Source organism: Acipenser ruthenus, chromosome 5, assembly GCF_902713425.1.
Source record: "Acipenser ruthenus chromosome 5, fAciRut3.2 maternal haplotype, whole genome shotgun sequence".
Taxonomy (NCBI): domain Eukaryota; kingdom Metazoa; phylum Chordata; class Actinopteri; order Acipenseriformes; family Acipenseridae; genus Acipenser; species Acipenser ruthenus.
The window spans coordinates 63,266,040-63,279,846 of record NC_081193.1 but is presented as its reverse complement, the minus strand read 5'-3'; the positions used below and the strand labels follow the sequence as shown (position 1 = coordinate 63,279,846).

The window sequence follows — 13,807 nt, the reverse complement described above, 5'->3', positions numbered from 1 at the left end:
CTTGTTCAAGTAATGTTAAAATTCCTAGCGGATGCTCCTCATCCCCTCTTTCCTGTGCAGCTCTAGCCCCAGAGCACCCACTACTCAGGGTACACTTGGTTCATTTATATAATATCACCATAACTAATTTCATCTGGGCTGTAGCATTCTGCATTTATCCATCTCTTTAGCAAAAGCATTGCTTAACTTCTTGATATACTTTAGGCTTCGGCATATTCAAGCTGTTACTTAGGCAACCTCTTCCCTCTGACACACAGATTGCAAACTACGAAAGAAACTTCAAATTCTGTATTCAGTGAAGTGGATAATATCAGGGTTCTTCTTCTTACATTTAAAATGTTTTCTTTCTTTAGAGCAAGCAGCTGTTTAAAAGACTACGTGGTTTGCAGTCTCAAGAAAAAAATCTGAAAATAGCCAGTGATCTAAAGCAGAAGGATTCCAAGGAACTGAAAGCTCTAGAAGCCAGTGGTGAGTATACTTTCAGTATGGCGAATCCACAATGTGGATGATTTAAATTGCAATTGAACAGACGATTTAATGATAATGAATTTGGCCGGAGATCTTGTCTGTGGGTGCTGACAGCTATCCGCAATTTTGGCCGGTTAACGAAAACACGATGACATCATGTAGTCTAGTGCCGCGGATAGGAAGTGGCTCACAGGGCCACCTCTGCCCAAAAGACAAGGCCGCCAAACCAGGACTGGAAAAAAGAAAATGATAAATGGTTAACACTAGCACCGCCATAGCCGCCTTTTGAATGGCTTTTGCAATTCAAATTTAAATATCTCCGCGTATGTGAATATGTCGTGCATTTCCGTTCTTAAGTGTTACTAAATATTTGAATTAAATACCCATACGGTGTTTCAGCTGCAGAATCATAAAAATGAATAAGTTATAAGCACTTGCTTCTTCAACCGCCAGACCCGCAGTTCAAGTGGCATATTGAAATCAATACAATATAGCCGACAATTTAGTCTGGGCTTTGTAATAAAATCAACGTCATTGTGAAATAACATATTATAATCCTGTTGAGTGCTTGAAACACTGATGAAAATCTTTCTACACATCATATATTATTATTATTTACACTACATTTCTCAGGCAGAACGACTGTGCCACCCTGAGTGTGACTATGCAAAAAAATAAAATGTGCGTATTCTAAGCTCTATGCATAGATCAGTGACCATCAGGACTGATGCTAAACGAAAGCCAGAGACTGTTGCATTTTACAATTTTACAATGCAATACAGTACGGTGTGGATCTACTAGATCAAATGGCACTGCTGTATTCTGTCAAAGGAGGTACTCGCAGGTGGCCTGTGTCTGTTTTTTATAATGCTTTGGACCTGGCAGCCATCAACACTTTGGTTTTGTACAAGGAGTGCACCGGCAACACAATCACTCGGAGGGACTTCACTTTGCAGCTAGCCCTGGAGCTACGGCAGAAACATTTGGATAAGAGACACGAAAGCCAGCTGGCTGCCCCTCAACCTTCAGCCAGTGCTGCGACCACTAGCACACGGAATAAAAGACAATGCCAGGTTGCTAAATGCATTAAAAAGAGAACTTTTGATGTCCGCGCCCGTTGTGAAAAGAAAGTCTGTGGCAAATGCGTGTTTTCTGCATAGATTGTACTTAGAAAGCTGTAATAGAACTCTGAACAGACAGAGCCTTTGAACTCTGTTTCACTCAAAGTGCTTTCACGTTGCATAAGTTATGTTATATTTTTGTTTTATGCTATTTTTATAACTAGTTATGTGTGTTTTATAATTTTTTATGTGCAAAAAGCTTTCTACACTTGTTTACACAGAAGTTTATTGCGTAATCTAGTTTATTACAGTTTTCCATGTTTATGTACATTTGCTCTTTTTGAAAAAATAAGAAAAAAAAGTTTAATTTTCAATGTAAATACGGTGTTTCTGCTATGAAAATGTTATTTATGATGTTCATAAATAAAAAATATTAAGTTGTATGCGATTGTTTGTTTTTTATTTTCATATCGAAGCCATTTTAAAATGGAGCCACACATTTTGCGGGTGTGGCTGTTGTATGTAGTCCGAAATCTCTGCGGTTCTAGTGTTGACGCAACAACTGCAGTGGCGCAATGCCACCTACCCCCAAAAATAGGAAAAGATGACAATGAAAGTGATAACGAAGTTGCAGAAGTTTTGAGATGGAGACAAACACAACCATAGCTGTGGCAAGTGCACTGCACATGTACAGAAGCAGCATGTCTGTGTTGATTACACAAACTAGACTCCACAAGGTACTTTTGCTTACATTCCTTTTTGCTTTACCCTGAGCAAGTCACTTAACGACCCTGAGCAAGTCACTTAACCTCCTTGTGCTCTGTCTTTCGGGTGAGACGTAGTTGTAAGTTACTCTGCATAGTTCACACACCCTAGTTTCTGTAAGTCGCCTTGGATAAAGGCATCTGCTAAATAAACAAATAATAATAATAATAATAATAATAATAATAATAATAATAATAATAATAATAATAGCAAAAATAAAGTTACGTAATAATAGTGTAGCAAACCAGCTATTGCAAGACTGGAGACGGAAATTACCGTTGAATAGCCAACAGAGTCGAACTCAGGCACAATATAAGAGACGAGTAAACAGAAAACACTTGCATAAAATAAAACAGTCAAACAAACAAATCGCGGGCACTGTAATTCTCTACTGCTCCACAGAGTGTCGTAAACTCCTGCTGCATCTCAAAAGTCAGCTCTGAGCTGCTAAACCCACCCCATCTTATAGCCCAGCATTTGTAGATACTTGCAACATTTTAAACAATGCAACCAATCATAACTCCCCTAACACCACCCCCAAGTCTTGTGCTGTAACAGGTGTGCCTCACGTGTACCAAGGAGGCTACAAAATGTGCAACAATAGTTTTATATGCATTAAAAAGATTGTTCCGGTAGTTCTACGTATATATGTACGTCCGGTAGTTCTACTGTTAATGTCCTTTGTAACAGGATCTATGGATCTGAGCTATAGACTTTTGTACTTCTGCCAATTGTATTCTGGAAGAGCAACACTGAGATACCCACTTGTCAGGCAGCCAGACAGCCTAGTAGGCTTCAATGTCATGTTATATTAAATAACCTGTTGATGTATTCCCCCGTTGTGTACCAAGCACATCATGCCAGGAATTCACTGGCTCCTGCAATAGTACTGTATCTACACTTCTACTGCAGTGCTTTATGACCTGTTACTTTCTGATCCATTTATGTAGTGCACAGCTGTAAAGGTTTTGGACAACAAACAGGAACACCAGGAATATTTAGGGGCGATTAATTTGTAAGCATATGGAATCTCTGACCTGTATCATGCATTATGTAAAAACTGCTTCTCTCTCTGTTGGAACCATATGCAAGGCAAAATATCTGCCAGACTCTGATACAGGGCTGATAATATGGATGGAGTTGCTGGCATTATTACTAGTCACTCTATGAACACGCTCATAACTCGCCACCCCAGAGTACAATTTACCTTGCCAACATTGTGCTCTGCCATGATTACTTTTCAGTAATATTTTCAACCCTTGGTGCATGTGTGGGAATGTAATCCAGGCAGTAGACTGTTAAGGGCCGTTCACATCGAACGCATCGCGCATGCCGCCTCCTTGCGCGTCGCTTCATGTTACCGCAGCCTCCTGTTCACACAAAAGGTGGCAAAGCTAGGGTCCTGTGACGTTGATGTATTAACCGCAGGCTAAGCGAGCTGGCAGAATGTGAGAAAAAATGTTTTTTTTTTTTTTTTTTTTTTTTTATAAATTTGAAATTAATTACTTCTTGTGGTGAATTAACATTTACTATGTAATTGCATGCATTGGAAAAAGGACTATTTTGACTATTTTGACTATTTTAAAATGAATATCTATGTTAATTCTTTGAAAGTGATTTTATTTATTTTGTTACACTTGATTTATCTTGTTGGGGGAATTATATCAAAATATTTTAGAAGTTTGTATTATTATAATTATTATTATTATTATTATTATTATTATTATTATTATTATTGTTATTATTATTATGCAGTAAGCGTAGCCTACACACCTGTGTTCTGATATCTACAGGGCTATATTTTAGTGGATTTAACTATTATTATTATTATTATTATTATTATTATTATTATTATTATTATTATTAACAATGGTAGATCTAATTCTGTTTTTAAATACAAATTCGTACTTCTGCTTGTTCATTGTCCAACATTTTGCAAAGTGAAAGTATTATTACGGTCTTTTTATATGCACTGGTTAACAAGGCATAAAAACAGACCGTAATGATTCTTTCGCTTTAGTTTATACTTGAGGGTGTACAATACAGTGTAATTTTGTTATAAAACAAAACTGTTACTTAGTTCCCAATGACACACAACCTTTTAACAGGTCTGCTGACAAATATTGTAAATAAACGCCAGAGGCGTTTAATTCAAGTTTTACGGTAATTATTTACATAATTGTCTGGCTTTCCTTTTAAACACAAAAAGTGAAGGGTGTCGTTTAGAAAATAAAAGCTGTACTGATGTACATAGAAACCACACGGAATACCTGAAATTAAACTACAACGTAAAATGTAATTAAATATTAACTTACCTGATCGTCCCATCTTCAAACTGATGACCCTCCAAGCATTCGCTTTTTGGTCTGCATCCCGGTAGATATTTGGAGTTGTGTTGGACAACTCTGGGTGCTCCGACACATACAATATTAGCTTCTCTTCGTCAATATTAATTGTTCATTCATTTTCTGCGAGCCCACTGTCTTCTTCTGATTGGCTGCTGGTAATGTACATCACGATGCGGTGCGGCAAAAGTTGAATTATTTTTATCTCTTGCACGCTGCCCCTAGTGCGTCCCCTGCACGCCGCCTTCAGTGTGAATGACTTCATTGAAAACAATAGCTTTTCATTTTTTGCCACGCAGCGCGTTTGGTGTGAATGCCCCTTTAGTCATCAGTCAGTACTGCTTTTCATCTTTTCACACCAACTTTTGATGGAGGTGATAATGAGGCTTGGGAAACCTCTGATATGGATAATAGTGAATTCTGGCCAACTCAGATATTTTGGATGGACGGAATACCTAACAAAATAGCCCTCTGTGATCAAATTGAAATGTATAAATTAAATAGTTATCAGTCCAGAACCATTATACCCTGTGGGAAACTCTGAAAAGGGGGACAAACATGCATGTGTCCAGACTAATATGTGGATGTCAAAGATACAGAACTGGGTTGGTACAGTCAGCACTCGGATATCTGTTACCCAGATACACGTCAGTCACGTTTTATTGCCCTTGTATTAAGAATAAAATCAATCCCCATTATACATATGTAACAAATTAATACACTGTGGCAAAGTGGTTGATTGTGAACAAGTGCAGAGGTGATGTAGTGCAGGAATAACACAGACAGAGATTGTAATCCGGTATGGAAAAGGGGTATTTTATTTTTATACTCCAGGTCTGGTGACCAAAACAATGATCCCCGGCAATACACAGTAATGTGTAATGCACGGGGTTAAATAATAACGGGTTGCGGTCCCAAACAATAAACACAGGTATCCCTCCCACAATATACATACACGGTCACCAGTCCTGGGTGCGTGCTGTAGTGCTTGTGGTGGGTGATACATTTTAATGAGTGACAATAGTGCAGTGCTGTTCCAGGTTTTTATGTTGGCCCTTAGCGACAGCTCCGGAATGTGTTAGCTGTCTATAAAACCCAAGTAACAATTACAGACAAGACAAACAAACACTCACTATATTTTATAAAATGCTGCATGGGTCCTTTCGGGTTATGTTTCCGTAACCAAAGCAATGAAGTAGATTGCGATTCTCCGTCCCCTTTTTATGCTATCATGCATGACCCCTTGGTAAACGAATACAGCTGTCTTTACTATCTGCAGCTGCTACGTCGTTTCCCTTCAGGGTCAATATGTTCCTGCAACAGAGTCTCGCCTTCTTCCAGACTGACCGACTTCCTGGCCCGGGGGAAAGAACTGTCAGGCCAGCCCGTCCAAAGAACTCTACTTTCGCTGCTTAGCGCCCTCACAGGTCGGGAGGGAGATTTACAACCAAAACTCATTGTATTTCTGTCACATGCACTTACCCATCACACGCGATTTCCGACTCTGTTGCCAGTTTTGTGATACAAAGCCCGTCTCTTCCATGTTACAATTTATTTGAATATCCGTCACAGTCCGCGTTTTAAAAATAAATAAATAAATAAATAAAAAATCTCTCTAATGCCAAAATGCAGCCAAAACAAAGCGAACAAGACAAGCTAGAGTAATGTAACAGTTAAACATTACACAGTTTTAGATACTGTGATTATATATATATTATCTGTGATCTTTTGTTGCTTTTGTGCATTTTCATTTGCAAGTGAACTGTGACATTAGGGCCTTATCTAACGCTATATTCTGCAATTTTGAATACAGACTTGGGATACTGTTTTAATTCTGGAAACTGGTGTTGTTTTTTTAATCTTTTGGTTTTGACTTTTACATTTTACGCAGTTCTGTGCATGGATAACATTTAGATTTAATTTTGCTGTTAGGTCATTAATGGGAAATTTTATATACCGCTACAATACGTACCGAATTTAAAAGTATGTACTGTATTATAGTTAACGTGTCGTCTCTTTAGTTTTGGTAAGTGATATTTCCAGAATCATATCATTCTGAATTAAAATACTACTTCTGTTAAAAATATAGTACTGTACCAACAAAACCAATACAGTACATCTAAATGGAAGCCTGCTTATTTTAAAAGACAGTCCTTTCAGATATGAACTAATCAGATATACGTCAGGCGCGTATAACCGTCACTGAAGTTTTATAGGGTCGGATATGTGACTGCTGACTATACTAGCAGAACCAAAACCGTGTCCTGCATGTACCCATATAATAAAGCATTGTAGGATGTTTGAGTGTGCCTGTGATGGGGTAAGCCACGTCCCTATGTTTATTTGTATTTTTGTATTATTATTGTGTGACAGGGGGAAGACCCTGTCAGTGCATCGGTGTGTATATGTGGGGAGTATTGGGTGTATTGGGCAAACACATGTTGGAATGTGGCTGGAGCCAACAATTGAATGAAGTGATTAAATGATTAATAGATTCCAGTCAGGTGCCACTGTTTGTTTTGTTCCTGTGTTTTGTTTGTTTGTTTTATTATTTATAATTGAAAGTGTGCAAAAGTGTTTAAACCTGCAGCTTTCTTGTCTCTGAGTCTCCTTCCTGATTACAACAGCTTGGCCAGTGACGTCATCCTGTCACAGTGACCCTGATAATCCACAGGGATTATCCTTTTCCTATTTAAATGTTAAATGTAAGGTGAATTGAATGTTTGGGATGTTATGAGACTCACCAGGTGATATGGGGTCATTTGGGAAAGTTAGAATGCAAAGATGGGAAACCTGCTAACAGAGTTCAGGTATCCTGCAGGTATCAGGTACTGTATGTGAGACTGTTACACACACTTGCGATGCTCAGCGCTGGATTCCGGACCCTGTGGTGACTTTTAAGGAACCTTTAACAACAGAACAAGAAAAGGATTTCCAATCGTGCTGAGAGCACTCCGATATCCTGGACGCAAACTGCATACTGTGTTGAAAAGACCATTGGAAGAAAAGTTACTGTTGAAGGCAATAACATTATTTTAAAACTCTGTCCTGGTTTAGAAAATGTTAAAAAGGCTACAAGCAGAAATATTATTGCAGAAATCTGTGTTAGCCTAAATGAGAGACTCAGTGAAACTATGAAACACTGACCTAATTTAATAACCTTAATGGGCCCTCTTGGAATGTGAAAGAGTTTCTTATCAGCAGCTGCAACTTGGAACAGGAGAGCTTCTCGTTTTTTATTCTTATAATGTGGAAGTACCAGGATTTTCATGGTAAAAGAAAAATATGTTTTAACAACCAAGGCGAAACTTCTTGACAGAACAGGTGTTCCAACTTAACAGACCCTCACTTTTATATTTTTTATCTTAACAAGTGAGAGGAACTCCATGGTACAAGAATATATATTATTCATTTTAGAAGAAAACCTCATAAATCCTTATCTTAGAAAAGTGGGATGAAGCCTGGTACTGCATAGTATTACTTTTAAGGAGTAGCCTGGTACTAGAAAGTATATTATTAATTTTAGATATAAAGGCTGTCTAACAAGCCAGATGTTGAGGTTTAATTAAGTCTTCTGACATACGAAGGGAGAGAAAAGGGAGCAAAATTACAATTAGTTATCAGCTAAGCTTGGTAACACAAGCCTGCCTGGTCCATCTTTTGAAGCCCTCTTTGTGAAGCTTACTGCTGGTGTTGCATTCAGAGTCTCTGGTTTGGACAACTGTCTTTTCTTTGTTCTGTTTTATATTTTAAGACATACCTCTCTGCAGAGTGTAAGCATCATCTTGAATTTAAATCTCACTGTAACAGGGGGAAGTGTCAAGTGTGTGGGTCGTCACTGAATAATATCGAGGCAGACACAGAGCATTGGGTGGTGGCATGCCGCACAGGCACTCAGATGCAATAACAACACAGTTTCTGACGCTAGGGTACCAGCAATGAATCAGAAACAGCTGGTTTCCTCATCTAAATTGTTGTAGGAAATATGGAAAACATGCAGATGTATTTTGCAAATACTCTTACAAAAGCATAGGCGCTGAAACTTCCTGAACCTTACTGGTGCTGTAGCTTACAATGGTCACATGACGCCAAAAAAAACCCCACAAAACAAAACAAACAAACAAAAAAAAAATGTTGCTCATACCATAGGATTTCAACCATAATACTCATAAAATTCAAAATCAAATATTAAATCTAGTATTTAAAAGCATATGTCCCTGACAAACTGAATACACTGGCCAATTTACAACTACTATATTATCTTATATCTATTGTTAAACTTCTTTAGTCAGATGTCAAAAAATGACCAAATTGTCAGATTACTGAGTTGTGTCAATAAGGATCTGCTTTTAACAACTGATATGGAACGCAAACTCCAAACATTATAGTGCTATACTATGAACACATTGAATAATATATTTTATCACAATAAACAAAATAACACACTGCACATTAGGCAGAGGATTAGGACTTTGGCTTGCCAAAGTAGGCTTCTCTGCACTCATTCTTTGCTATATACATGTGCATAATTTTTTCAGCATTTATGGTGTCGGTTCTATCTTTGTGTGTGCTTAACAAAGCCACTGTGTTTAAAGTTGTCTGCTGCATATTCTGACTTAGATAGGTCTTCAGCTGCCACAAAGCAGAAAATGAATGTTTAGCTGTACTAGAAGTCATTGGCACAGTGAAGTACAGGTTCAGTAATGCATTTACATCTGGTAACAGTATTTTAGTAAAATGGTAACTGTATTTTTGGTGGGTGCTACTGGCTATGATAAGCACCACCAGTATGTTCACTACAAGTGCTGTAGCAATTGTAACACTGGTTGTCCCGGTGCCTATATACAACAGTATTTTTCGTGACATATGAAGGTGGTTTTATCTTTTTCCTAGATATTGGATTAAATAGAAGATAAGGGACTGTCCCGTTTTTTTTATTATTATTAAAAGTAAATCAAGTATTGTATTTGTTTTTTTGTATTTATGTATTTGTATTTATTTTCTCTGCTGAAAAAGATTGATGGAAACTATTCCATGAACATTTTCTCTAAACATTTATAAAACGCTATTTTGGCTGCAAATATCAAAATAAGTGAGATTATTATTTGTCAGCGCTTGTTTCTCGGTCAGAAGGAGGTCATCTTCTTGTTACATGATTGGGAATTTGATGTTAAGGGCACAAATTACAACTGAGCAATATCAGCAGTGGATATGTAGCTCCCTGTAAAAATGTCAATTTCTGACATAATAGTTCTGGTGCTTGTTGTGCCGGGGCATCACAGGGCGCAGCCCCGGTACCTCTAGGCTTAATTACAGCCCCGGTACCTCTGGGCTTAAGTTACAAATATCATGCTACGTTTTGCTCTCAAATCCATGCTGTCTGAGAATTTTTCATTTTCAGTCAGACATAATATATTCTCAGCAAAGTTTTATGCATTCTGCAAGTTTGTGTGTGATAAAGACATGGTTGCCAATCTTGCAATTTTGTTTTTACTAACTGGCTTTTTTTTTATTGACACTGTATTTTTTTTGACATCATTTAAAAAAAATCAGAAACAGTAAAATAGATTTAAAATTGGCTATTTCATTATGTCTCACTTACTTCTGGTCATACATGGATACATTGCAGACTTGATCATTTTCTTTGTTGGTCTGAAGTGGTAGTCTTGATAGTCAGAATTCGATCCATTTCTTACATCTGTTTTTGCAAGGTTAATTTGAGGGAAAAAAAAACATGTTCTAATTCTGCAATACTGTGTGGCAAAGCCAACATACCGTATTAATGGCAAACTTGGCAAGTGTAGGAAAATGTGGCTCTCCGCTAGGAGTAGACAAGTCTAATTTTGTGCCAGTATTCATCAGCCGTCAGATCCCTGTTGTAATTGTATCTATAGTAATCCCTAAATTGGAGTCCACCATTTTTTCTAGCATAGGGTTTCTCAGAATTCAGTATTTTAGTTTATCTTTCAAGTATTTGAATTTCCATTTAACAAACAGGGAAGAGTGGTGACATTTTGATAATGGTAGGACTTCTGACTTGGACCAATTTATCTTGTATCCAGATATCACAGATTACACAAAGCTAAGCAACGATGGAACTGACTTCTGGGGGTCAGAGACGAGCATCAATACATCATCCACATATAGCATTATTTTGTGTTCCTTTTTGCAAGATCTTGTGGCTTCTGCTAAAGGCTCTAAGGCCAGATAAAAAAGGGCAGCCCTGCCTTGTGCCCTCACCCAGTGAGAAAGCAGGGGAGAGCAGTCAATTTGTTAAAACTACTGCAGATGGGTTACCATAAAGCCCCTTTATCAAAGTTTGAAAGAGGGCCAAATCCAATGGTCTCCAGAGTGTGATGGAGATACTCCCATTCAACCCTGTTGAACGCCTTTTCTGGGCCTAATGACATTACTGCTACTGGGTCATCTAGGTCCCTGACCTCCCATATCAAACGTGCTAACCTTCACAGATTGGAGCAGTAGAGAATTAGTGCCCCACATTTGTTTGTTTGGGTGTTTTATTTTCTGTTTTCTGTTTACCGGTCTTTTATTCGACTCTGTTGGCTATTCAACGGTAATTTCCATCTCCAGTCTTGCAATAGCTGGTTTGCTACACTATTATTCCGTAACTTTACTTTTGTTTTGTAATATAATCATGCACAACAGGACTACATTAAAAAAACGTGTTCAAAAGCTCAAAGGATGGAACTTACAACTCTTCAAAGGATGTAACTTACAACTGTTGAAAATGTGTATTGTTCAACTGTTCAAAAGATGGAAAGATAAAACTGTTAAAAATGTGCATTGTTTAAAACATGGAACGGACAACTGTTAAAAAGATGGAAATGTATAACTGTTCAAAATGTGGAATGTACCTTGTGGAGTCTAGTTTGTCATGTGATTTTTAAAACCCCAAAAATAATGACTAAAGCTAAAGTTTACAATTTTAGAAAAGCAAACTATGAAGGTATGAAACAGAGACTAACAGAAGTAGATTGGAGTAAAACAGAGAAAACATCCACAGAAAAAGGATAGCTGTTTTTTAAAAATGTAGTACTAGAGGCGCAAAACAATTACATCCCAAAGGTAGACAAATCTAAATCTAAAACAAAATGGCCAAAATGGTTTAATAGATCAATTTAAAAAAATATTCAGTGAAAAAAGGCACTTTACAGAGCATTTAAAAGGGACCAAAAACAAAGTACACAGAAAGAGTACTTGGAACTGCAAACACAAGTCAAAAAGGAAGTTAGAAAGGCCAAGAGAGAGATAGAAATCAATATTGCTAAGGGGGCTAAAACCAATTCCAAAATGTTTTTCAAATATTATAACAGCAAGAGAACATTCAAAGAAGAGGTTAAATGTCAAAGAGACACAAATGGCAAAATCATAGACGAAGAAAAAAAATAGCAAATATATTAAATGGTTACTTTTCACAGGTTTTTACAAAGGAGGACACAGACAACATGCCCCACATGTCGACCTGTTCCTATCCAGTTTTAAATAACTTTAGCATAACAGAGGCAGAAGTGTTAAAGGGACTAGGAGCTCTTAAAATAAACAAATCCCCTTGGCCGGATGAGATCCTCCTAATAGTACTCAAAGAAATGAAAGAAATTATTTATAAACCGCTAACCAAGATCATGCAACAGTCTCTTGACACAGGGGTTGTACCGACAGACTGGAAAATTGCAAACGTAATACCGATCCACAAAAAGGGAGACAAAACCGAACTAGGTAACTACAGACCAATAAGCCTGACTTCTATTATATGTAAACTTGTAAACTGTAAACTTATGGAAACTATAATAAGATCCAGAATGGAAAATTACCTATATGGTAACAATATCCTGGGAGACAGTCAGCATGGTTTTAGGAAAGGGAGATCACGTCTAACTTTTTTTGAGGATGCAACATCGACAATGGATAATTGCAAAGCAAACAACATGGTTTATTTAGATTTCCAGAAAGCTTTTGACAAAGTCCCGCATAAAAGATTAATTCTCAAACAGAACACAGTTGGGATTCAAGGAAATGCATGCACATGGATTAGGGAGTGGTTATCATGTAGAAAACAGAAAGTACTGATTAGAAGAGAAACCTCAAAATGGAGCGAGGTAACCAGTGGTGTACCACAGGGATCAGTATTAGGTCCTCTGCTATTCCTAATCTACATTAATGATTTAGATTCTGGTATAGTAAGCAAACTTGTTAAATTTGCAGATGACACAAAAATAGTGGCAAACACTGTTGCAGCAGCAAAGGTCATTCAAAATTATCTAGACCGCATTCAGAACTGGGCAAACACATGGCAAATTACATTTAATAGAGAAAAGTGTAAAGTATTGCAGGCAGGCAATAAAAATGTGCATTATACATATCATATGGGAGATACTGAAATTGAAGAAGGGAACTATGAAAAACACCAGGAGTTTATGTTGACTCAGAAATGTCTTCATCTAGACAATGTAGGGAAGCTATAAAAAAGGCCAACAAGATGCTCGGATATATTGTGAGAAGTGTTGAATTTAAATCAAGGGAAGTAATGTTAAAACTTTACAATGCATTAGTAAGACCTCACCTAGAATATTGTGTTCAGTTCTGGTCACCTTGTTACAAAAAGGATATTGGTGCTCCAGAAAGAGTGCAAAGAAGAGTAACCAGAATTACCCCGGGTTTAAAAGGCATGTCGTATGCAAACAGGCTAAAATAATTGAATCTATTCAGTCTTGAACAAAGAAGACTACGCGGTGATCTGATTCAAGTATTCAAAATCCTAAAAGGTATAGACAATGTTGACCCAGGGGACTTTTTTGACCTGAAAAAAGAAACAAGGACCAGGGGTCACAAATGGAAATTAGATAAAGGGGCATTCAGAACAGAAAATAGGAGGCACTTTTTTACACAGAGAATTGTGAGGGTCTGGCACCAACTCCCCAGTAATGTTGTTGAAGCTGACACCCTGGGATCAGCTACTAACAACCAAACGAGCAAGATGGGCTGAATGGCCTCCTCTCGTTTGTAAACTTTCTTATGTTCTTATGTTCTTATGTGTCTGGTCTACTATATCACCTCCAAACTTCAAGGAATTATAAAACTGTACAGTCACTGGGATCTTCTTTGCATCATTCCCAATGGCAACGGAAGGATGAAGCGTGCTCAGCAAAA

General features: G+C 37.5%; 1 protein-coding gene across 2 annotated transcripts in view; it reads left to right on the top strand.

The window, feature by feature from the left end:
- LOC117403135 (inactive phospholipase D5-like) overlaps positions 1-13,807 on the top strand; it is a 128,504-nt gene that overhangs the window by 61,514 nt on the left and 53,183 nt on the right. For both annotated transcript variants that reach the window (XM_034005155.3, XM_059024360.1), the window contains exon 4: positions 354-468. In XM_034005155.3, the coding sequence (XP_033861046.1) occupies positions 354-468 (115 nt within the window). The remainder of the gene's footprint in view (positions 1-353; positions 469-13,807) is intronic.